Raw genomic sequence first — 23499 nt, 5'->3', positions numbered from 1 at the left:
TCTGGGTTCCTTTTTTCCGCTGCCCTCTTTCTGGGCTCCCTTTTCTGCTGCCCTCTTTTCTGGGCTCCCTATTCTGCTGCCCTCCTTTCTGGGCTCCATTTTCTGCTGCCCTCCTTTCTGGGCTCCTTTTTCTGCTGCCCTCCTTCCTGGGCTCCATTTTCTGCTGTGGGTCTCTTGAGCCTTTCTGCTACTTGTGCAGCGGGGTGCCATCTATGTGGGCGGATTGCCTTCCTCTCATTACTTACTGTTGAGAGGAGTGCCCCCTTTTCGCTGCGGGTGGACATCCCCCTCTTCCCCTTGCCTTTCCTTGCCCCCCCTCTTGGGCAATATTCTCTTGAGGCCATCTCATTTGCCATTGTCTCAGGGTCATCATGATCTTCCTTCATCACCTGCTCTTTGCGGTATTGCAATCCTGTCGTTCTCCAGTCCCGCTGTCAATCTGGTCTTCTCCTTGCTTCTTCTCTCCCTTAGTGGTCCTCCGGCGCCATGCTCCTGGTTCGTGGCAGGCCATTTTATGTCCTGGTCCTTATGCCGTTGCTGGTCTGCTACATACTGTGTGCCATGAGTCTCACGTGCCAATCGTCCTTGTGTCGTCCCTGTGTTAGCTCCTCTGCAACACCACTGTGCTAAGACGTTCGTGCTTGACCCACTATTGTGTGTTTCACTGGGCTAGCTGCTGACCAGCTGAGGGGATTAGGTCCTAAGCAGTGTCCATCCAAGGTGTTCTTAGTTCTGCCTAAGATCTCTTGATGCTCCTTGGGCCCTCAGTGGGTGATGTGGACCTCCTTTTCCCATTGCCAGCTCCCAAGTCGTTCCCTCGTTACTGGTGGCACTCAGATGAGCAGTCTCTAGTAGTCTGTTCCCTCCCCCAGCACCATATCGCTGCTGCTGGGCTGGTCACTCTCGTCCCCTCTTCTGTGGTATGTACTGCTGTGCTGGCCTTCCCTGCCACATGGTGAGCATGGCTGGAGTCCAAGGTTGTGCACTGGGGTTCAGTGCTGTTGGCAGCGTTTGTGGGTGCCACCTCCGATGTTTCAATCAATGAGTGTGGCACGTCGTGGGCTTTGTTTGTGGTGTGACTGCTTCCTGGACGTAGGTGGAGATGTTGTGTGTATGTCTCTATACCTTTAACCTATGTGTTTGTGGTGCTCCGCGCATTTCGCTCATTGCAGGAGCTTGCTTTTGCTCATTCTTGCAGGTTAGCAGGAAATTGTTATTCTTGCCCAGATACATTGGCAGGTTAACTTCTTATTTCCCACAGCCTCGTGAGCGGTAGTGGCAGCTGTGGCGTATGATGCGTGTGGTATGTTTAACTCCCACTTTCCCTTCTTTTCACTTTTCCCAGCACATTGTGGTATACATTAATGTTCTGATCTGCGCTGCCACATGCGTGGTCGTAGTTGGCATAGGGTATGGGCGTGGGCAGAGTATGGTCAGCTCCCACCGAATTCTAGCAGTTGCTGTGTCACGTGCACATGCTGGACCGTGATGACCTCCTCTCCGGTAGCGGGTGCGCAGTTCGTGTCTGAAGCTGCTCCACGCTGCAAGGCTTGCTGTCACCTCCTGGGTGCTAGTCCGCACTGTCCCCTCTCTGCTTCGCAGGACGCGGAGCTCCTTTTCTGCTGGGCTTATTGCTCCCATCCTTTCCGCTGCACTGGGCTTTCTGCAATCTCTGCTTACCAGCTGCTCTGTCTCCCTCCCACCACCGTGCGGGCTGCTGGGCACCTTTCTTCCACCATGTGGCCTGTTCAGGTCAGGTCTCCTCTGCCGTGGTAGACGCTGTGTATGCCTCTACTTGCTGGCCACCGTCTTGATGTCATGGGGGCCCTCGTGTGCCGCTCCTCCTCAGTGGGCTTTTCAGCGGGGGCTCAGTCCATCCGTTGGGCTCCTTACCGCAGGGGGTCACTTCGCCCGTCACAATGTTGGGCCCATCGCCACTCCTCCTGCCCACTGTATTGCACAACGTGGGCTGGGCCTTCTTGTCGCTGGGTGCACCAAGCCATTTGCTCTGCTACACAATGTGGGTGCTCGTTTCCCCTTGTCGCCAGTTGTTGTAGTCCTCACCTGGACCACAATATGGTGTCAGCCTGCACCTCTGCACTTGTGAGCCCCAAGGGGGCCATATCATATAAAGACACGCAGGAGACAGCTCATCGAACAACCTCCTTTATCGCCCTCTACATGTCTGTGAGAAGGTCTACAACAGTTCTGTTCTGGAGAGCCATTAACCTCACTGATCGCAGCTCTTCCTTGATGGCATTGAACCCTTTGATGGTTTAATTTATCATCTGCATCAGCTCCCAACACATTATTTGAAGCCACTTGGCATTTGTGCTAGTTTGGACTGTTCGAATGATGGACACGAAGAACATTTCCGTTCTGCTTAACAGTCTGTGCTCGGGTGGCATTACGTCAAGGGCCTCTTCCATTTCCGATGATACATAGTTCCCTGTTTTCACTCTGCTCAACCCTACAGATCTCTTCTTTCTTTGGCAAGTGTCCATTTTGGGGAATCCATATGCTTGTATGTCCTTCTGGGGCACTACCAATGCTGGTGTGTTCAACTGTACGAGTGAGCATATTCCACAGTTGCAGCTATGCCCTTGACCCACAGGCCCATTAGTGGTGCATAAGCACTGTGGTTCTGACCTTCATGGTGGGTATCTCTGAGATCTGCTTACACCCCTTATTCTCTCCAATGTTCACTGGACCATCCTCCATCCTTCTGGAAACATAAAGATGCGCCCTCAAGTGATATAATGGGCATGGGCCCTGCTTCGTTTTCCACCCATGTGAGCAGTATCGCACTTACTTCCCATTTCTTGAGCAAATTGTCATTTTCCTTTTACAATACTGTCACTGGAACTGTTAGGAGCGCATGTGCTTTGCTCCTAACCACTCCTTCCTTCCACCCATCTGCTGTGTACACTTGTCGATACACTAGCATCCTAGTGCAGTGAAACGATTTGCGCATTTCATCTCCAAATACGTCAGAGGTGGCATAGGCCTCTATCAATGCCCTAGTGGGAGGAGCCATGCGCTGTTCAGTGACCGCCTCATGGGGAGTTAAGTGGCAGTCGGATCTGGGCAGATGGTTCAGTGCTAAGGACACACAATAGAGCCATCCCTTTTTTAGGGTGGCTTTTATTTTTGCAATCTTCTCTTTGAGCAGGTCGTTGAGACACTCACAGATTCCATTTGCTTGTAGGTGATAGGCACCAGGAGAATTTGTGCTGTATCCCCAATAGAGTTGTGATGTGCTCAAAAGTCTCATATACAGAGTGAGGTCTGTTGTCAGACCGCAGGACCTAACACAACCCCTAATGTGAGTACATCTCTCTAACAATGAATTTCGCTGCTCTGAGAGCATCAGGGTGTGAGAAGGGATTGCCTTCGATCCATCTGGAAAATGGGCTCACAACTATTATGATGTAGCGGAGGTCCTGACATACCTGGATCATGTCGACGTAGTCTATGCGGAGGTGTTGGAAAGGCCTGATTGGGCAGGGTATGCCTCCTCTCAATACCAATAAAGAATGCCGAGCAGGGAATTTCTTACAGGTGAACAGTTTTCCATCAATGTGGCTATATGCTCCGCCATATTTGGACAGAGCCACTCTTCCCCAATGTGTGTGACAAGTACATCCTTACCCAGATGAGTAGGTGTAATGCTTTTTAAAAATGTAATATTGTAAAACATGGAGTCTATTGGAAATACATTCTGAGCGCTCTCAGCAATGGATATTTTCCTCAGGCCTCAGTGAAAAGCTGCATTTTAATGTGAGCTGTGAATACTGTTTTTACTAGAAACCATCTGTTAGTCTACAGTGCTTCAAGGGCAGTTTTGCCTGATAACGTTACAGGAGCCGAAAAGCAAACTTCGCAATCCCATAAGAAGAAGCGAAGTGTTTACCTCTTGGAGTTTTCTATCTGACATTTCTGCCGAATGCCAGTGAAGTTTTGCAATAGGTGCACTTTCTGGGAAAATACTGTCCTGCATTTATGGAAATTTTAAATTAGAGAGCACTGGATTAGGCTGTCAGAGAGAAAATGCTTCTGCTGGAATGAGAGAAAGGTTGAACGCATCCTTTCTGGGCCGGTCCCATAGTGAAGATTTGTCTTTGCCAACCTTGTTTGGAAGCTTTCCAGTGAAGTTCTTGGCAAGGATGACGTGGCATACAGTTTGCCCAATGGTGATGTATTTTATATAATTTACTTTTGATTGCATTTTATTCACTTGTGAATGCTTTCGTTTTGAGTTAATAAACGGCCATAAAGAAAAGAGCCAGTGTTATAATCTTATTGAGAGTTCTGAATGAATTCTTGCGTTTCAAGTGTACAATGCTTTCCTATTCAGTGTATTGGGGAGAAAGCTAAGTAATATATCTGTGCACTTATTTTGGGAGAGCAAAACAGTAGGCTAGAGCAATTGCAATCTGCAATAGTGCTGTTGGAATTACGTCCTTGCCTGTGCTCTCCTCTCATTACAAAGCATCATGGGTAATATTGAACATCCCCTTCTCACCCATACTTCTTTCTCCTCAGCCAGTGCCCTTCCCTGAAATTCCATTATCTGAGTGACTGACAAGGTATCAGAGCCTTCCTTTAGAATCATATTGGCCCACGGTTATGTATGTTCGATGGGGTATCAAAGTCAGTTACTTCACAGAAGTATGCTGCATGCTTTGCTTCCGCATCTGCGGCTTCATTTCCCCAGGAGACTAGGTCCTCCCCCTCGTGTGGGAATGGAGCTTCACAACCGCTATTGCTGCTGGGAGTTGGAGCACGTCTATGAACCCTGCCCAATAGTGGCATGTTTAGTTTAGTTTAGTTTATTATTCATAATGCGCACCAGACCCAGGAGCAACAGGGCGCAGCAGTAAGGATATGTTAAACTTAGTTACATGGCCAACAGGCCGACATATATAATAACACATCAGTATATACAGAGTAAATTACATAATTGCAAGAGAATGCACTGAGATTACATGGGTACAGGAAATACAGGACAAAATAGACAGTGGCATATCAATATATACAATGTAGGTTGCATGGTTAGGTGGCGTAGAGTAAGGTGGATGCAGTACATTAGGAGAGTTGTCCAGGTGGACTTGGTGCAAAGTAGGTGACTCCATAGGCAGAGGATATGAAGCAGAGCGTCAAGAGGGTGTTAGTCTGAGTTTATTTGTCATTTTCTTTTAGCCAGTTGGTCAAAATCTGTCTGAATTTGGCATAAGGCTGGGGGGCTCTAATACCTGGAGGTAGGGAGTTCCATAGTTGCGCGGCCTTGACTGGGAAGCTATGTCCCCCAATAGTGGATAGTCTAAATTGTGGAACTTGGAGGCAGTTGGAGTTAGCTATTCTCGTCGGTCTGGAGGATGTTTTTTTGCAAATTCTGTCTGTAAGGTAGGGTGGTGCATTATTATTGAGGCACTTATGGGTAAGGGAGGCAGTCTTGAGTTTGATTTTATCAAGGGTAGATAACCATTTGTTTTCTCTTCTAGTAGAGGAGATATGCTCACTTCTATTGATCAGTGCAGTGCATGTACTGCACTGGTGTTTCGTCAGCATGTTGGAAGCCGTCCTCTGCCATCATGACAGCCCAGAGTGTACTGTATATGTCGCGTAGGCTGAATCAGAATGCATTGCGACTTCCTGGTCCCTGTGCACCTGTGCACTTCAAATGCCCTTATGCCCTTATGAGAGGCACTAATTCTGCCGCTTGTGCTGAAAAATGTGAAGGCAATCGTGCGCTTGCTATTAGTTTGGCTGTCCCAACTTTATTCTCACCACTATCGTCCCCGTATGTCCTTCCCCCCATTGTCTGGTCTATCGTCGAAGACCTGTCAATAAAAAGCACTTCTCCCCCCTCACTCAAGTGATATGAAATATGATATGATGTGATATGGCATATATAACGCGCCTATACACAAGTGTTGCAAGGTGCGACGCGGCAGGGGAAGGGTAACAAAGGGAGGACAGAGACAACGATCTTACTAGACCAGGTGACATTGAGATTGCTTAAGTGCAGGGAAGGGGAAAAGTGCCTGGGGAAAGGAGAGGGACCAGTGCTGTACATAGGATCAAAACAATAACAGGAAGTGTGGCTAGCAAGTGGCAGGTGCAAGAATAAGTGCAGACATCAGGTGTCCAAAAGTGCAGGTAGGGGGACTGTAGGGTTACAGATATAGACCCAAGTGCAAGGGCTGCTGGGTGCGCAGGGACCTGGGCCCAAAATCAGAGGGTAGCCAGGTGATCAGCGCAGAATCAGACAGGAAATAAGCAGGGAAGATGAAGTGAGAAGTCAGAAGCAAAGAGGAAGGTCATGAGGCGCTTCCAGACCCGGAGATGGTTCTCCTCAAGTTTAAGAGAGGCAGGAAGGTTATTCGAGAGGGAGGCCCCAGCCGGAGAAAGAGATGTACCACCAACTCGTTGTTTGGAGAAGCGACTGACCCTGAGGGAGTTGGAGGTGGAGGAGCGAAGAGCTTGAGCAGGAATGTTTTTACGCAGAGAGAGTTGGAGGTATTGAGGACCCAGGCCCCAGAAGACCTTGTGGACAATGCCGAGGGTCTTGAACTTAATCCTCACAGCCACTGAGAGCCAATGCAGAGATTCTACTGCTGGGGAGATGCAATCCCTGGGCTTGAGGCCAAGGACAAGTCTTGAAGTCCTGTTCTGGATGTATTGCAGAGGGCAGAGAGTAGAAGCAAGCAGATTTAGAAAGAGGCTGTTGCAGTAGTCCAGCCTAGAGAGAACCAGAGCTCTAGAGATAGTGAGCTTCTGCGGGGAGGAGAGGAAAGGAAGAATGCCTCTGAGGAGGTGCAGTTGGTAGTTTGACTTCTTAGAGACGTCAGAGATGTGAGGAGCAAAGGAGAGTGTGGACTTGAAGATGGCCCCGAGGTTCTTAGCCCCACAGGTGGGAGCAGGAAGAGGGCCAAGGGGGGCTGGCCAGAGAGTGACAGGAAAGGAGGGTGCAGGTATGCCGATGAGGAACACCTCTGTTTTACTGGCATTAAGGCAGAGATTATTGGCGGAAGACCGCTCCTGGATAGCAGAAAGACAGTCAGAGATGAGAGAAGGAGAAGAGGTGGCAGAGGGAAGCCTGAATATGAGCTGTGTCATCCGCATAACACTGAAAGTTGAAGCAGAGAGCAGAAGTGCAGTGGGTGAGAGGTGGAAGGTATTTGTTGAACAACCAGGGAGATAGGTTAGACCCCTTGGGAACACCACAGGTAGAGAGTGAGATAGATGAAAGGAAGGATCCAAGTTGGACCTCAGAGGGTCAATCAGTGAGGAAAGAGGTCAGCCAGGCCAGAGCCTGATTGGTGATACCCAGGTTATCATGGAGACGATTGAGCAGGATGACATGGCTGACTGTGTCAAAGACAGAAGAGAAATTGAGTCAGATGAGGCCAGAGGGCTGATTTGAATCAAGGTTAGAGAGCAGGTCTTCACGGTTGATCAGGAGAGCAGTTTCTGTGCTTCTGGCAGCTCTGAAGGCAGACTGATGGTCATGGAGACAACCAACAGATTCAGTGTGAAGATTAAGCTAAGAGATGACCAGCTTTTCCAGGAGTTTGCCCAGGAAAGGAGTGACAGAGATCAGGTGATAATTAGCCGGAAGAGAGGGGTCGGTTGAGGGTTTCTTGAGAAGAGGGTGCACAAGGGAGTGCTTCAGGGGGAAAGGAAAGGGAAGGCTCCAGTGGTGAAGGAGTGGTTGCAGAAGCCGGCCAGGGCAGGAGCCAGGTTGTCAATGTGCTCCTTGATGGTTTTGGAAGAACTGTTTTGACAAGACTTTCATAGATCAGACTTGTCTAGAAACCTCATCGGGGAGAGCAGAGGAAAGGCAGAGAAGGAGGGAGGAGAGCTGGCCACAGGGGAGCTGGAGGTAGAGGAGAGAGTAGAGGGAGGAGGAGGAGAAGACGAGAGGGTGGACAGGATGACCTGAGTTTTAGAGATGACATGAGAAGCTAGGGCCGTGCAGAGGGTCTGGGAGGGAATAGGAGAGGTAGAGACTGCAGCAGGATTGGCCAGCTGCTTGCAGATTTTAAAGAGTTCAGCTGAGTTGTTAGATCCTGCAGAGACACAGGCTTGGATGTGGCCGCTCTGCATAGTGTGGACAGAGAGCCGGTATTGCCTTTGGAGCAGATGGCGGGCCAGTTTGTCAGAGGATGCACAAGAAGCTAGCCATTTCCTCTCGGCCTAACTGCACTTGCATTTAAGGGTGATGAGGTCAGAGTCGTATCAGGAGTTGCACTTGGCTTTGGGCTTCAAACGGATCCTCATGACAGGGGCACAAGCATCAAGAGTATCAGAGATAGAAGAGTGGAGCATTGAAAGGGCTGTGGCAGGATGTGAGTCAGCCAGCGGAGGAGAAGGGCGAGAGCAAGTGCCAGCGAAAGCCTCAACTGACACACACTTCATGGATCGAATGACCAAGAAGGTAGGTGGCAGTACTGGAGTTGGCTTGGCCTGATGGGTAGAGAGGGAGAGATGGGAGGAAAGGAAAAAGTGATCACTCCAGGAGAGAGGAGTGGTGAGAGGGATAGAGAGGGGGATGTCTTAGGAGATCAGAACATCCAGAGTGTGCCCTGCAGAGTGAGTCAGGCCAGAGGGGAGAATAGAAAGAGAGAGTTGCAGAGGTCGTGAAAGAGTCCAGAGGATGGACAGGAAGCATCCAGATGGATGTTAAAGTCTCCAAGAAGGAGGAGTTGAGTGTTCAAGGCCAGGAGGGAGGAGGAGAGGACTGCCCACTTAGAGAGGAAGGAGGTGATCTGACCAGGTGGCCTATAGATAGTAGCCACGGTAAGAGAGTGGCTACGAGAGAGAGAAAGCCTGCAGACAAGGAATTTCGAAAGAGGCGTGGGCCTGCATAGGAGTGGCTTCTCCCCCACTTTGGTAAGGTTGTCATACTGTTCCATGTACGTAGTACAGTTGTGTACATAGTCTCCCTCATCTACTGGTTCAGCTAGAAATGTCACCGGGTTTACAGTTCTGCGCCTCACCACCTTTATTGCTGGATTAAAGATAATAACCTCATATCTAGAAGCTCTCTGTTCAGTCAGCATACTCTTTGGTCTTTCAAGGATTGTAAAGAGGGCACACTCCATGTAAAGCGTGGTGCTGTACCCCATCGTTTTCTCTCCTCACGTTTCTTTCTTGCATTCTTTTGCATTAGCCTACAATAGTGCACTATGTTCAGCTGAATTTCTGACCATGGCTTAGCCTCCATCCCCACTAGCTTCTTAAACTCCTGCTTGGGCAACCCCTGACTTAATACGTGGTAAAATAACCCTACTGTTTTGTCCCACGTCTCTCTCGTCTCGAGATGCCATTGCTCCTGAATTTCTTGAATATATTGAAGCGGGTCTTCTTCCTCACGCATTTTGTGTGCCATAATCATGCTTATATCCATGGTATCTGGGTATTGCACCCTTATAGCTTGCCATAAGGTCGCTTGGCAGTTATTGAACGGCACACCATTGTGTTCCGAGTTCTCTGCAGTCACTCCATGATACCCTCTCTTTTCCATACATCTTCTGCTACCTTCCCAAGAATGGCTGAGAGTAAACTCATGTCACCCACCGCTAATGTCATCTTGCTGTCAGTCTTTTGAGCTCATGAATACATTTTCCAGCCCCAGCAGTCAACAAATGTAGCTTGCATCTTAAATTGTCCTCATCCATTTACTGCCACAGAATATACTGAGGCCGCCCTTCTCCAATAATGGGAACTGTGTGAGTCTCGTCCCTCCATCCTGTCTCCCCAAGTCTTTTGTGGCGGTGAACGGCTCTTGCCATCTCTGTCTGTTTCTGTCCTGGAAGGGTCCTTGGCCTCTGCACATACAGTGTACTATCGTTTTCACTGTGCGATCCACCCCTCGTACACAGCAGGCGCCCTTCGATGTCCTCCTCTCCTCTTTCCATGTCTTCTTTGCCTCCCCATAATGTGTCTCTATCAGGGCTCGCTTCCCTGGAGTGTCAAGAGGGTCTTCCCTCTTTGTCGTCATCACTCCGCTGTTGATCCTCGCCTGACCCCATGGTCCCAATGCTACTGTCACTGTGCCATTCTCTCTCATCCTCAAAGCTAAGCCTCCTTAACATTGGGTCTTCCCGCTGCTTTCCCTTGGCGTGATCCATAATCCTGCATAACCCCCTCACTGAGGGCCCAGTAGCACTCCTCTCTGCATGTGGGGCAGCCATATTGTTTCGCCTACTGCTTTAGAGTTTCCCTAACCTTCTTTGTATCCCTTCTCCAACCTCATCATCTAGAAATGTCAAATCCATTTTAATCTCCACTGCCTTCAAAGAGCATCTCTCTCTGCTCTCGTGCCTATCCCACAGGCGTCTCTGCTCCTTTTCTTCCCTGTATCTGTGTTCTTTAATGAGCTGCTCAACTTCTAACCTCCTTTCCTTATTTTTATTTGCAATTGCTTTTCCTGCTTTTCTTCTGATTGCCCCCTTGCTATGTCCTCTAGCTCTAGCTCTCTCTGTTTTCTCTTCTCCTTTTCATCTCTTTCTCGTGCTTCTGCTTGCTCTCTCTCTTTTTGCAGCCTTTTGCTTTCCTCCTTCTCTTCTCTTTCCCTCCTCTGTACTTCCTCCACTATCTCCACCCATTCCTTAGCTTTCTCCTCCATGTCTTTGCTACTCAGTAGTTCCTTCCCCACGTGCCCTGTCTCACTTGTGGATTTCCTGTCCAATTGAGCATTATCTGTCCGCCTACCCATTCATTCTGAACTATCAATGTTTGGCACTCGCTAAGCCCTGTCTTCCCCAAGTCATTCTCCTTTAGCATTGCTTTCAGCTCGCTGCACTCCTTTCTTTCGCTGCTTATATCTTGTGTTCCTTTTGCCACTTGGTTTGTGCCACTAAGTGCATGTCCGCCATGATACGCTGGAGGTTCAAAAGTAGAATTGGTGTGTCCCACCTCTGCTTTTAACTCCTTCACAGGGTAAAATCCCTTACATTCTGCTGCTGCATCTATATCCGCTGTTTGAGGAGGAAGAGGGAGAGCCGATGGCTGTTCGCCTTCCATATCCTGTTGACTCAGCATCCAGTGCTGCTGGATCGAGTCCTTTTCCTCGTCCTGAAACATTTTCTATAACTCTAACATGGCCAGTCACTTGCTTATTTTTTTCGCCTTATACACTGCAAGTAAATATGTGGTCAATTGTTTCTGCACACATTTGGAAAAGCTCCTGTCTTTGGGCCATGGCTTTTCCAACTTACTCTCAGTATCCCGAGTCCATTCCGCGCTATACTTGCGTATTTTGTCTTGATACTGCGGAAGGGACTTGTATACCTCATTCTGTCACCTTATGTAACATTTGTCACTACTTACTTGACCTCAGATCAGGATTTCGATACCTCCCCTTTGCCTTACAATTTTGCATTTCACAATCTCAGCACTGTCTCCAAATACCATTTCTCCAAATGATAACAGTGCAATGAAGTCCTTTTCTTAGCCTCTCCGGCTCACCGCCATCAACGCGGGCATGCTTCGTGCACCGCCCACTGCGGCCCTTCACCCTGAAGGCTCAAATCACATCTCTACTCGTGCACTTCTCAAGCTCCACCCAATGGCACAACACTGGTTCTTAAACTCAATTAACAATCTAGGATTATGTTTGTATAATCTGTGTATAATCAGTGAATAAGCATAGTATACTGTTGTCCGTCGCACAGGAGCATAGAAGGGGATTAGTGTTAGTATAGAAGAGATACGAATGTTTATTAGGAACTGGCGTTCATGTGTTTTTACAAATAAAGATGGGCCCCATTGGGACCCAAAAAAAAACCACCTTGGATGTGCCTGTGTCCCACTGGAATAGAGTAAGGTAAAAACTCAGGGAGTAGTCCATCCCTGGGTTTAACAGCGATTGGGGACTGCTGATGGAGATGCATTTCCTTGCCCCAGACCAGGGTGCGAAATTGGGGCTACACAAATGATGTGGCCCGCTTGCCATATATAGCACAAATGAGATGCGGGTAATACTGAAGTACAATTGAAAATTGAAAATGCTGGCTGTAACATGTAATGCCACATGCCCACCAAGGGCACAGTAGTGCTGACAGCATACCACTATTCAACGGAGGCAGATCCCAGTGTAGGTGCAATGGCAGTGTGTCTCACCCAGTGTGCACAGGGAGTGACTGGACAGGGTTGCATAGGAGAACCTGCAAGTACCACAATACCCCTTAAATAGAGCACCTGTTACATATGTATGTACCTTTAAGGTTGAACACCCGTAGTGGTGAGCAAGTATGATGGACATGTGTACTTTTGAGGAGCATCTTGCACCCAAACATACAAGTGTTTCTAATGAATAAATGCATCAGAAAAGTATGCTTGGTGGCATCCTCATTAAAAACCCAATTATTCATGAAAATAGCTTGTGACAACTATGCTCCCACCCATCCACCCACTAGCCCCCTTATTCTGTAACTTCACATACTTATACCCACCCTCCTCCTCCTTATCTCATCCCTTCACACACCCATCCATCCTCCTCTCCCCCTATCCTATCTCTTCATAAACACATCTACCCTCGTCTTCCCTTATTCTATTCCTTTCACACACCCATCCATCCACCTGCTACACATATCCTAGTCTTTTACATACCTATCCACCCTTCTCTTCAACACTGCAGTTTCAGTGTACAATGTATTGCCGGCATGGTCTTTGCCCATACCCAGGGAGACCAAAAGGGTGTGGCATGGAACAATCAAGAGTGAAAGACTGCCCAGCTGGGAACCTTCTGTAGGTGTTGCAGAGGTAGGAAGCATTCACCTTTGGTGCACACATGCCATTGGTTGTATCAGGGACTTCTCCATCCTTTCCAGGATTCCAGACATCTCATGGAATCCATGTGTAATCACATCTCTGGACTCCCTCATGTGCTGGCTCTCCAGGGTCAAAACCTTTGCAAGACTCATTTGAGTTGCATTTACAGGCGTTTTGTTGGCTGATCTCCCTTGCAAAGCAACAGATGACCTGCTGTACATCATATAGGGTTGTGAGATACCAGGTTGCAAGGTCTTTCTGCTGCTGCTGATACTGCAGCTGCCCACGGATGGCATAATGGCAGGTCCCAGTAAACACAGGAGCTAGTAGGGGTCAGCAGCACTTCTATTGTTTGCATAGGAATGGGGTGCATGCCTGTATCACTGTCAGCCTGATTATCCATGGGGTGGTGCATGGTTTTCCCAATGTGTTTCCCTCAATTATCGCCCTGTGTAATGATTGTGACGGCGCTTAGTTTACAGTGTGTTTTGCTTTTCACCTCAGTCAGGATTGTGTCCAGAACTATTTCATCAGATGCTGCAGTATTTCCTCAGACTCCTCAATGGGTGCCAGGCTGGTGTGTGTGGTTGAAAATGAACCAACAAAGGTACCCATACATCATGAGGTTGAACCCATAGGCCCTTTGAAACGAGGATGCACTCTATGGGATAGATGGGGATGCAGAAGTTACTCAAACATGAATGATAAAACCAACTCAGGAAGTTGGCAAATAGTTAGCTGTTTTATTGACAATTATCTAAAACAGAGATTACAACGGACATCTCACAGCATATCTCTCAGCAATTTACATAAAAAATTCACTTTTATACTAAAAACACATCATCACTGACCACATACTATGTGGCAAAATAAGAAAACCTAAGTGGGATTGTGATAGGACATTGGGGAACATCTAGGTATACTTTCTATGGGGGATGGAATTGTGATTGGGTCTCTACAGTCAGGTGGACAACTATGCCCACCCCTAGTGCAAGTCATCGTCCGTGTCATAAATTACACTACGTTTTTCATTGGGTCTCAAACTATAGGGCTCTTTGATATGTGGCCCTCTACAATAGGTTGGCATGCTTGTACCCTTCTGGAATATTCCACTCGCTAGCAGCACGCAAGCTGGTACCCCAGGTGCTGGAGGGTTAGACTTGACCATGCACCCCCACCCAATTAGCCCATCATCCATCAAACTGTCTGCCATTAGAATACGCTTTGAACTTGGCCTTGCAAGTATCACTGCTCCTGAGAATGGAAGGGAGTGTGAGCATACCCTTATCTTCAAGTCGCAGCATAGTATGCCCGAGTCTATTTCCATCTAGACCATGTGACAGGACACAGTTTTTGAGCTCCTTCTTCGCATTTAATACTATTAAAGTGAATAAAACTTGGCACTCATTGGCCCTCATTACGAGTATGGTGGTAGCCATAGAGCAATTAGCTCCATGGCTGCCTCCCATACCATGACCGTGTCCGGTTTGGTGCAATGGGGACTTACCAGTCTAGTCCGACCCTGATGGGACCGGTAAGTCCCCATTGCACCAATCATTCCCCATTCTCATTTGAGATCCCATAGGGCTCAATGGGAATGGGGAGGGCGCAAATAACGGGCTTGCGCATGGCAAGCCCTTTATTTGTACCCTGGTCCCTTAGCGGGACCCGTAAGGGGTGTGTGGTCTGACCACACGTTCCTTACAGACCCACCAAGGGACCTCAGAATAGGGCGGTAGGGGCTTTCCGGCACCGGTCTCCTTACCGGTGTCCGGTATCCCCTACCGCCAGACTCGGAATGAGGGCCATTGTCTTTTCGTTACACCTCAAGAGAAGCTTGTCTCGGCTCTCACGTTCATTGTATCTTTCCATGATAGATACCCAGATTCTTGGCTGCCTCAACCCTTTGACAGTGGGCCAGACAAGCCTTCTCGTTCCTTCCTCCATCGCCAGCCATTCTTATTCTACTGCGCCACACTTTCAGTCCTTTTGCTCATGAGATCCCAGTTTACTTAAATACGATGTGGAACATCCAGATTCATACATATATATTGGTGGCACCACCTGTAGTCTACTCACTACGTATAACCAGCCTTCATGAATACTTAGTCTACTTGCATTATTGCATCTGTACAATTATAAAACGGCCTGCATTTTCTTACGTGCTCTTTACACGTGCCATCTTCATTCCGCACATAAAGGGTCACTAGATCCTTTACTTATTATCAGATTGTATATGGTCTATTCACCTCTTCTCTTGGCATTTCTTCTTGGTGTGTCATCTTCCTTCATGTGACACCACCAGCCCCTCTTCCATCCGTCTTTGCACGTTCTTCAGGGATCTCTCCCAAGAAGTGATCAGCTCTTCGTGGATACATAAAGAATGGTTTTCTCAATAGATAACTTTCCTCAAAGGCTTTTTCGTGTTATGGGCATCATTACAGGTGTCGTGTTTGCCACTATTTCCGGTTCCCAACATATAGGCAAGATAGGGGTTGGACTTCTGGTAGAGGCTGTTGCCTCCTCCTCTACAAGGTACACCCCAGAATATGACCGCCTTATGTTTCAACTGTGCTTCTAGCAAAACCTGCATTAATCGTTGAAATGAGGAAACTCATGTACAGAGTATAGCATTAGCTACATGCATTGTGCTTTTGCAATTGATTATAATGTGCAAATCCTGCCAAGTCCAGCATTTCACCCAAAATGCTAATTTCAAAAGTTTATTACTGTCAAATGTTCTGTTTGGTTCTGATTTAGTCTGAGGACCTTAATCAGAAGGCCTTGACAGATGGACCCAACAGTTTGGAATGTGTTTTACTAAACGATTGCCTGAACGGTAGTCCAGAGTCTCAGCATCGGGGAGAACCTGGGCATACAATTGATACCGGTAACGTATGATGTAATCTAGAATTAAATTGATTATGCCATTTGTGATATAATATATGATATATATTGTGAGGTCAAGAGCAGGGCATGGCAGCCTGGATTTAGGGTTCCTTAGTCAATCATACCTGTTAAATTATAGTGTTTTTGGTTTTGGGTCATACCCATAATGTACAAACATCGTCAGTTGAAGGTTATATGTTCATTCTTCGCCCGACTGAAACAAAATCATCATATTTGTTTTATTATTTGGAGAGGGGTCCCCCCAAATCTACACACCCCTATTTGTGTACCCCTATACACCAACCCCACACTACCCCTTATATGCCCTCCCCAACCCCCATATTTTTTGATGTTTTTTCATCAAACAGTATCACATAAAAAAAACAGGGGATGACTGAACGTCGTACCACATACACTACAGCCATGGCGCACTTATGCACAGGGCATGGATTGTGACCATTTCATTTTCAATAAGAAATCATTTCTTGTCGTTAATTCCACTAAACTAACGCCAAGTTATATAAAATCCGAGTGTGTGCACATGTACACATTCCTAAGTAAGAACAGAAGGGTATTGGACAATTTACACCAACAGCTAACAAGACAGCTCCCTCGCTCTGTGTACATTTTGCAAAGGGTGAGATGCTCGACTTTTAGTGCGGTTGCTTTCTCACCCCAAAACATAAAAAGCCTTGACTGACGGGGCAGCAAATGTCAAGCTCATAGCCCTATTGGAACCATTAACCCCATTCCATTAACTTTGCAAAGGAAAGTTACTGGAATGGGTGAGATAAAATAATATTCTGCCTCTCTTTCAGTCGGGAGTTTGCCATGGCCTTGTGTGTTGTTCCAAAGTCAACACCAACTAAAGATAGTGACAACGTAACACCAGCTAAAGATAGTGGCAAGGCTTTGTCACTCTCATCAAGGTGTTGAAAAGGCATGGTGATGCTCTCTACCTAGTGGTTGTTGATTGTGATTGCATTTGATTCTGCCAAGAGTTCTAAGTTAGGGGACGCATTGGTGGTATTTCTTTGTGTATACTTATATGGATACTGTCACTTATACCTGTTTTTATGGTGTCCAGTCAAAGGGTCGAATACGTTGTTTCGAACTGCAATAGTTTTGAATACAAAAATAATACTTTTCCCCAAAAAAACGAGGGTTTTGAGGGGGAACCTCCCCAAAAAAAAAGTCCATTTGAATTTTTCTTTTCAATCCTCTTCATTCTACTATTGCATTCGATCCTTTTGTATTCAAACCTTTCACTATAAACCATTTTTATACCTGGGCCCGAGTATGGTTTCCTGCTACAGGAAGACTGTCTGATAAGATTATTACAAACAGCAGCTTAAAGCAGGGTTGTGTAGCATGGCCTTGCTTTTTAACCTTTATGTGGCAGACCTTTCTTCAGCTCTGGTCTAAGGGGAACAAACCTTTCCCCATAGATGGGGGCTAGCACCTTACCTATCCTCTCTTATGCTGATCAACCAGTGCTCCTGGATAATACTCCAATCGGCGTGTAGCACATCTTGGTGGTAATCCAGTAGTTGTGTGTCTCAAACCATTTCAGTATTATTTATAACAGGACAAGTGTGATGATAAGAGAGAGGGGTTACAAAACGTGTTGGTGGACTATTCGCCCCTTCTCTAGTCTGGAAGTTTGCACAGCACATTAAACTGGAAACAGTTGAGGACTACACCGAACTGGCTACTTTTTGGATTCCAGAAATTGTTTTTCCCCTCTTAAGAAAGTTAAAGGTAACTGCTGTATCCAGCTGATCTTAGCCTTGCACAAATTGCATGCCAAATGTGTGGGCCTGTCTGCTCTTCATCTGGTCACTGCATACTTCACTGGGGTTTTTCCATGTCTTTTTACAGTTCCAAGGACCACTATCCATCCTGAAAACAAAGATCTTTTACTACTGGAGGTTACAATATAGGGGCACTGTTTGGGTCTGAGTAAAAGCACCTGACTTAACCGATGTGTTTATTGTGGGGTATCCAATGCCTGCATCTGAGGATTCTATTTTCGTAGAATCTTCCAGAACTGGCATCAGCCTAATTGACTTAAAAGAGGATTTTCAAGCTAATGCTCATCTGGAATATGACTGGGTTATGAGTAAGATTAATTCTTCAGACACATGGACCCTATGGCATACCAGCTGTAATTCATTAGTGTACACTGCCTGACTAAAGACGACTTTGAAGCCGGTTTGCTATAGGTGTCAACTGGAGAAGGGTTTCTGTCTTATTTACTCAACATCCTAGACAGTACCATGACACAAACGTACATGTTATTACAACTGAAAAGAACCTCAAACTGTGATGTGAGGGGGAGCTATCCCGCAGAGTGAGGGCTCAAGTAGATAGTGCAGGGGTGGGTTCAAATCCAGCAGGCACCTGTCTACCACAAATATGGCACGCGCGAATCGATATAGGGTAATCGTGAACAGATTGCGCAATGAAGGATGTGCATATTGATGTCCATTTCATTATACGTTTTTGCAGTTTTTTTGTGTTCTGCACTAGCTGTGACCTCATATAAGGTAAACGCCATTGTATAACGAACTGGGAAGAACACTTCATCACTCCTCAATGTGTGTCTACATTTTCCATGTTAATTGATCCACCAGCAAATTGAGAAGCTGTGCTGTAGGTCTGGGCTAATAAAATGGCATTTTGGAGATTTACGAAATGGAAATGAAATATATGGTAAATATATTATGAATATAAATGTGCTCTGTGTGGAGTTTGTAATTCATCTGCAATAGCATATAGTCATTTCTAATTTAATTAATGAATGGTATACCATTTTTAAAATAGACCCCATCGCAGCAAAGCAACATTCTAGACAATGGGCAAGAAGATATGTCTCCCACCAGCCCCTGGAACCCCTACCCACTCGGAAGGCGGGATGTTCCCCCAGAAAGCATGACTAAAAAGGTAAACTATGTTCTGGAATTTAATAATGACTACTTTTGTGTATAATAATGTATGCAGTAGGAAACTATTCACTGTCATTAAATGGTAAATTGAACTGTGAGTCGTGACATGATACACAGTATATGTACTGTCCTGCAGTTTAGGAGCCATCATATATAGAACTGGCGATCGCTAGACATTCAAACTGGCGCAGTTGTCTAGAATAAAAGACGTTCATATGAAGGGCCTAATTCACAGAAGTGTTTTATAATGGCAAAACCCCATTGGAAAAGGTTCTGTGAATCCGGGTCATAATGTGTTGTGTGCGATTGTCATAATCACTGGTTCACTGTATCCATGGACCCTTCTCCTGAGACATCTGTGTAAAAACTAATTTCCCACACAGCTGCCAACAGACTTTCTGTCCACCTGCTCAATTTACTGGTATGCAGTGATACAATTGCAGCAAAAATATCAAATTACACCATTTAAGGGGAGCAGGGGTGTGGGGGTATCCCCCGCACCACTTAAATGGTATAATGGGTCCTGGGGTTGCGGGGGTGTCCCACGCATCCTTTACATGGATTGCAGCATCAAAACCATGGCATTTTTGCTGCAATATTAACACATGGAACCAATTTACTACCATCCTGGATCCCTTCAAAAGGATGGGCGAGTCATAACTAGTCATTACCAGAAGGATCACTTTTTTTTACTAAATGCGATTCTAGTGAAGGTATGGGCCTCATTCCGAGTTGGCCAGTACACAGTAACAGTGTTGTTAATAAGGTTTACCGGCTCTTTTACTGGACCTGCCAACTACAACTTTGCCATTAAGGGGTAAGGAATTCTCTCCAGCTAAGAGCTGGAGGTAAAACTGCCCCCTACTGGCAAAAAGAAGCCTTTATTACCGTCACGGCCGAAAATAAGACGAAAATATGCTCCTCTGATGAACAAACATGTGATGATGGTGACTGGTGACAAGGACCTCAAAATGAGTCTCGCAGTAAGCATTTTGATGACACCTGAATCTGCCCACTTTGAAATGGAGTGGGTAGTGTGATCAATGTAGTCCCCTTTATAACTACAGGTACTATGTGATTATTTAGGAGCATTGATCAGTGGGGATCAACGGGTTTATCATGGATTTGCTAAAGCTGTTCAAAGAGTTCATTATAGATTTGCTCAACGTGGTCCAAGAGTTCATTATAGAGGTGAACAAGGTGATCAATTAGTTCATTATAGATGTGCACAAGGTGGTCAATGAGTTCATTATAGATGTGCACAAGGTGGTCAAAGAGTTCATTGTAGCTATGCTCAAGGTGGTCCAAGAGTTAATTATATATATGTGCTTTAGAATAGCCCTGTGGAAGAAAAAGAAAACATTTCAATTAGTAAGGCCCCCTTTTTGTTGAGACTATTCTTTTTGTTTATTTTATTGTATTTGTATTTGGTTAAGTGAAAACGTTTTACAAAACATCTTGTACAAATTTCAATTTAAAACAGCCAAACGATGAAACAAAGAAAAGAAATTACTTTTTTCCTAGAAACAAGCTTCCTTTTCCAGGCACTAAGCATAGCTATCCACCGCTATGCCTAAACAGCACAATTAAGATAATAAACTCTTCATGGTTTATATTTTGCTCTGGAATCGCATACAAATAAAATCATTAATAAAAAAAGAGAACAAGTCTGTTAAATACAATGACTAATATTGGTTCAAATGTAATAGTCCTTCATATTGTTGTTCCACTGTCAGTGGTTTTCTTAGGGGTACCAATTTTCCTAGGAAGCTTTTAGGATCTTCTTGTTCATCACAATGTCAAATTTCTCGAGGGCTTTTACCACCGCTGTTGTTAGGGAGCTTGAATGTCCAGCAATTAGTCTGTTCCAGAACAGGTCTGCAATATGGTCCCCCCCACAGACTCTGAATCTTGCAAAGAATAGGAGTCTCGCAGGCCAGGTCCCTTCACAGTCCAACAATAGGTGTTTCAACGACTGGTTGGAGGTTGTTTTGCAGATATTGCATAAAGCGATTGCCTCTTTCCCTGATTGAGAGAATCTCTCCTGTATGTGCTATATTAAGCCTTATTCTAAGGAAGTTCATTCTGATCCTCCAATCTGGGAATTTTAGAAGATATTGGGCCAAAGTTCCCTGTTTTTTTCTGCTTTTAGAAAGAGATTTTCTGGGGTGTGGCATCACATTTTATCAATTGTCAATATCCAGTCTGCTTCTTCTAGAAGCTTTTTTGCCTTTAAAGGATTGGATTTAAGCGTCTCTAAATCAGTTCCTGCTTTTTCCAAGCCATACAGGGTTCTTTCTTCCAAATTCGAGAGAGTTTTCGATTTCTTTGCTTGAAGATGGGTTTAATATCGAAATACAGGGTATCCTTCTGAGCAGTAATTATTAGTTATTCTAAAAGCCATCTTTCAATCTCTTTTAATGTCCCCCATCATATAAGTAGGCAGTGATTGCATGCCAGCATTTGCTCATCAGAAGTTCTGCCAGTCTCTTCTATTAAGTGCCAACCCTTTAAGCAATGTTATGATTTCTTCTTAAAGCCAATTATCATGCCATCCAGTCATTCCAACATCATTTATTAAGTGCATATTGTCTTATTTATAGTGTGTAACAGAATACATGTATTTATGTAAAGTCTTATTTAAAAGCCATTTGAAATAAATGTGTTAGGTGATGCATGGTAGCTGAGTTTGGTTTATGTAGTCTCCGTCTGAGTATTTGGGATTTTGAAATGTAATCCAAAGGCCACAGTGGTGTAGCAACAAAGATGAATAGGTAGTCTTTATTAGGTTGTTTTCACTCTGCTGCTTGTATCCTAATACGTGCTTTGGAGTGAGCATTGACAAGACCTGGGTCAAGGAAAAGGGCACACAAATGCAGACTCAAAAATTCAGAAAATGATGCCAAAGAGAGTGGCACATGTTCTATTTTGTACTGGTAAACAGAACATGGATGTTGAATAAAGTGTGTTTTCCTTTGTCTCCTTGAGGGATTCTATGGAATCCTAAGGAAACCCACCTTCTAGCATTTTGCATGGTCCAGGCCCCAATGCCAATAAGTTACTAGCAGCAGCTGATCCTTAATATCCACAAACAAGTTACATGCTTTTTATAGTTTTACACTTACCAACCTCTTTTCTTTATTAACATTGACATAACAATACAGAGTCATGAACAAAATCCTAGAAAAGTGTTCCCAGCACTTATCCACACATCTCATGTCAGCTTGATCCCATGGAGAACCTTGGAGGATCATATGAGAACACTTGCATGATAAAAATTATCATGATCACAAAGAAGACATGCCAGTCAACACTCAGAAAGTATATGATCTGATGGTTTGAGGGGTTTCTATTCAGAGCATTGCAACATATAGGACTATGATTTTAGATTCATCACTAAAATAAAAAGTTAACCCACCACCCAACAGCAATAGTTCACTGTGGTGCCTTCTTAAGAGAACCCTTTCAAATAGAGAGCGAAAAAGACAAGAATGTTTGCTGCAACTCCTTTACTTTATTGTAATCTTTGGACCTTTATCACAAGCTTTCAGTGTCAACCTGACAGACCTGCTCTCCAACCTTGGCTCTAACACACCCTGCGTCCTCATCTCGTGTGATCTCTTTTCTGCCTTTGACACTGTCAACCATACCATCCTGCTCAACCATGATAATCTGGGTGTCACTGGTCAGGCTCTGACGTGGCTGACTTCTTTCCCTCTGACTGACCCTCCCAGGTCCAGCTTGTGTCCTTTCTCTCTGCTATCTTTTTCTCCACCTGCGGTGTCCCCAAGGGGTCTAACCTCTCTCCCTGGCTGTTCAACCAATACCTGGCACTCCTTGCCCACCGCATCGCCACTCTCTGCCCCAACTTTCAGTGCTATGCGGATGACACCGAGATCATTTTCAGGCAACCCTCAGCCTCCCCCTCTCCTTCCCTCCTCTCTGACTGTCTGCTATCCAGGAGTGGTGTGCCGCCAATGACCTCTGCCTTAATGCCAGTAAGACCGAGATTGTCTTCATTGGCACACCCGCTCGCTCCTTCCCTGTAGCTCTCTGGCCGGCCTCTATTGGCCCTCTTCCAGCTCCCACCTGCAAGGCTAAAAACCTTGGGGTCATCTTCGACTCCACACTCTCCTTCTCTCCTCACATCTCTGACGTCTCTAGGAAGTCACACTACCAGCTGCACCTCCTCCGAGGGATTCTTCCTCTCTTCTCCTTCCCCAGAAATTCACTGTTTCCAGAGCTCTGGTTCTCCCTAGGCTGGACTATTGCAACAGCCTCTTTCTAAATCTGCCTGCTTCTACTCTTCGCCCTCTGCAACTTATACAAAACAGGACTGTGAGACTTGTCCTTGGCCTCAAGCCCAGGGATCGTATTTCTCCTGGACTGAAATCTCTGCACTGGCTCCCAGTGGCTGCGAGGATTAAGTTCAAAACCCTCTGCATCGTCCACAAGGCCTTCTTGGGCCTGGGTCCTCAATATCTTCTACGCTCCCTTCCTAAATAACTTCCTTCTCGAGCTCTTCGCTCATCCGCCTCCAACTCCCTCAGGGTCAGTCGCTTCTCCAAGCAAAGAGTTGGTGGTAGATCTCTTTCTTCAGCTGGTGCTCTCTCTGGAACAGCCTCCCTCCCTCCCTTAAACTTGAGGAGAACCATCTCCAGTTCTGGAAGCACCTCCAAAATCTTTCTCTTTGCTTCTGCTTTTTCTTCTCCTCACCTCTACTGACCTCCTGGCTGAAACCTGAACCACACTGGCTACCTGGACACCCTCAGATCTCGGGCTCAGGTCCCTCCCCTGCCATTGTCTCACACCTGCACTGCCCACCTGGCATACCTCGCACTCGGGGACTGTTTCTGTATCCCTACAGTCCCCCTACTAG

At 46.0% G+C, this 23499-nt stretch overlaps 1 protein-coding gene across 1 annotated transcript in view; it reads left to right on the top strand.

Moving 5' to 3' along the window:
* Positions 1–23499, top strand: part of LRRC7 (leucine rich repeat containing 7) — a 3010809-nt gene that overhangs the window by 2666933 nt on the left and 320377 nt on the right. The window contains exon 25 of the mRNA XM_069641926.1: positions 18499–18618. Coding sequence (XP_069498027.1) covers positions 18499–18618 — 120 coding nt within the window. The remainder of the gene's footprint in view (positions 1–18498; positions 18619–23499) is intronic.

Source organism: Ambystoma mexicanum, chromosome 1q, assembly GCF_040938575.1.
Source record: "Ambystoma mexicanum isolate Mex_15411 chromosome 1q, UKY_AmexF1_1, whole genome shotgun sequence".
Taxonomy (NCBI): Eukaryota; Metazoa; Chordata; class Amphibia; order Caudata; family Ambystomatidae; genus Ambystoma; species Ambystoma mexicanum.
The sequence above is the reverse complement of the archived record's forward strand: the minus strand, read 5'-3'. Positions and strand labels throughout refer to the sequence as shown.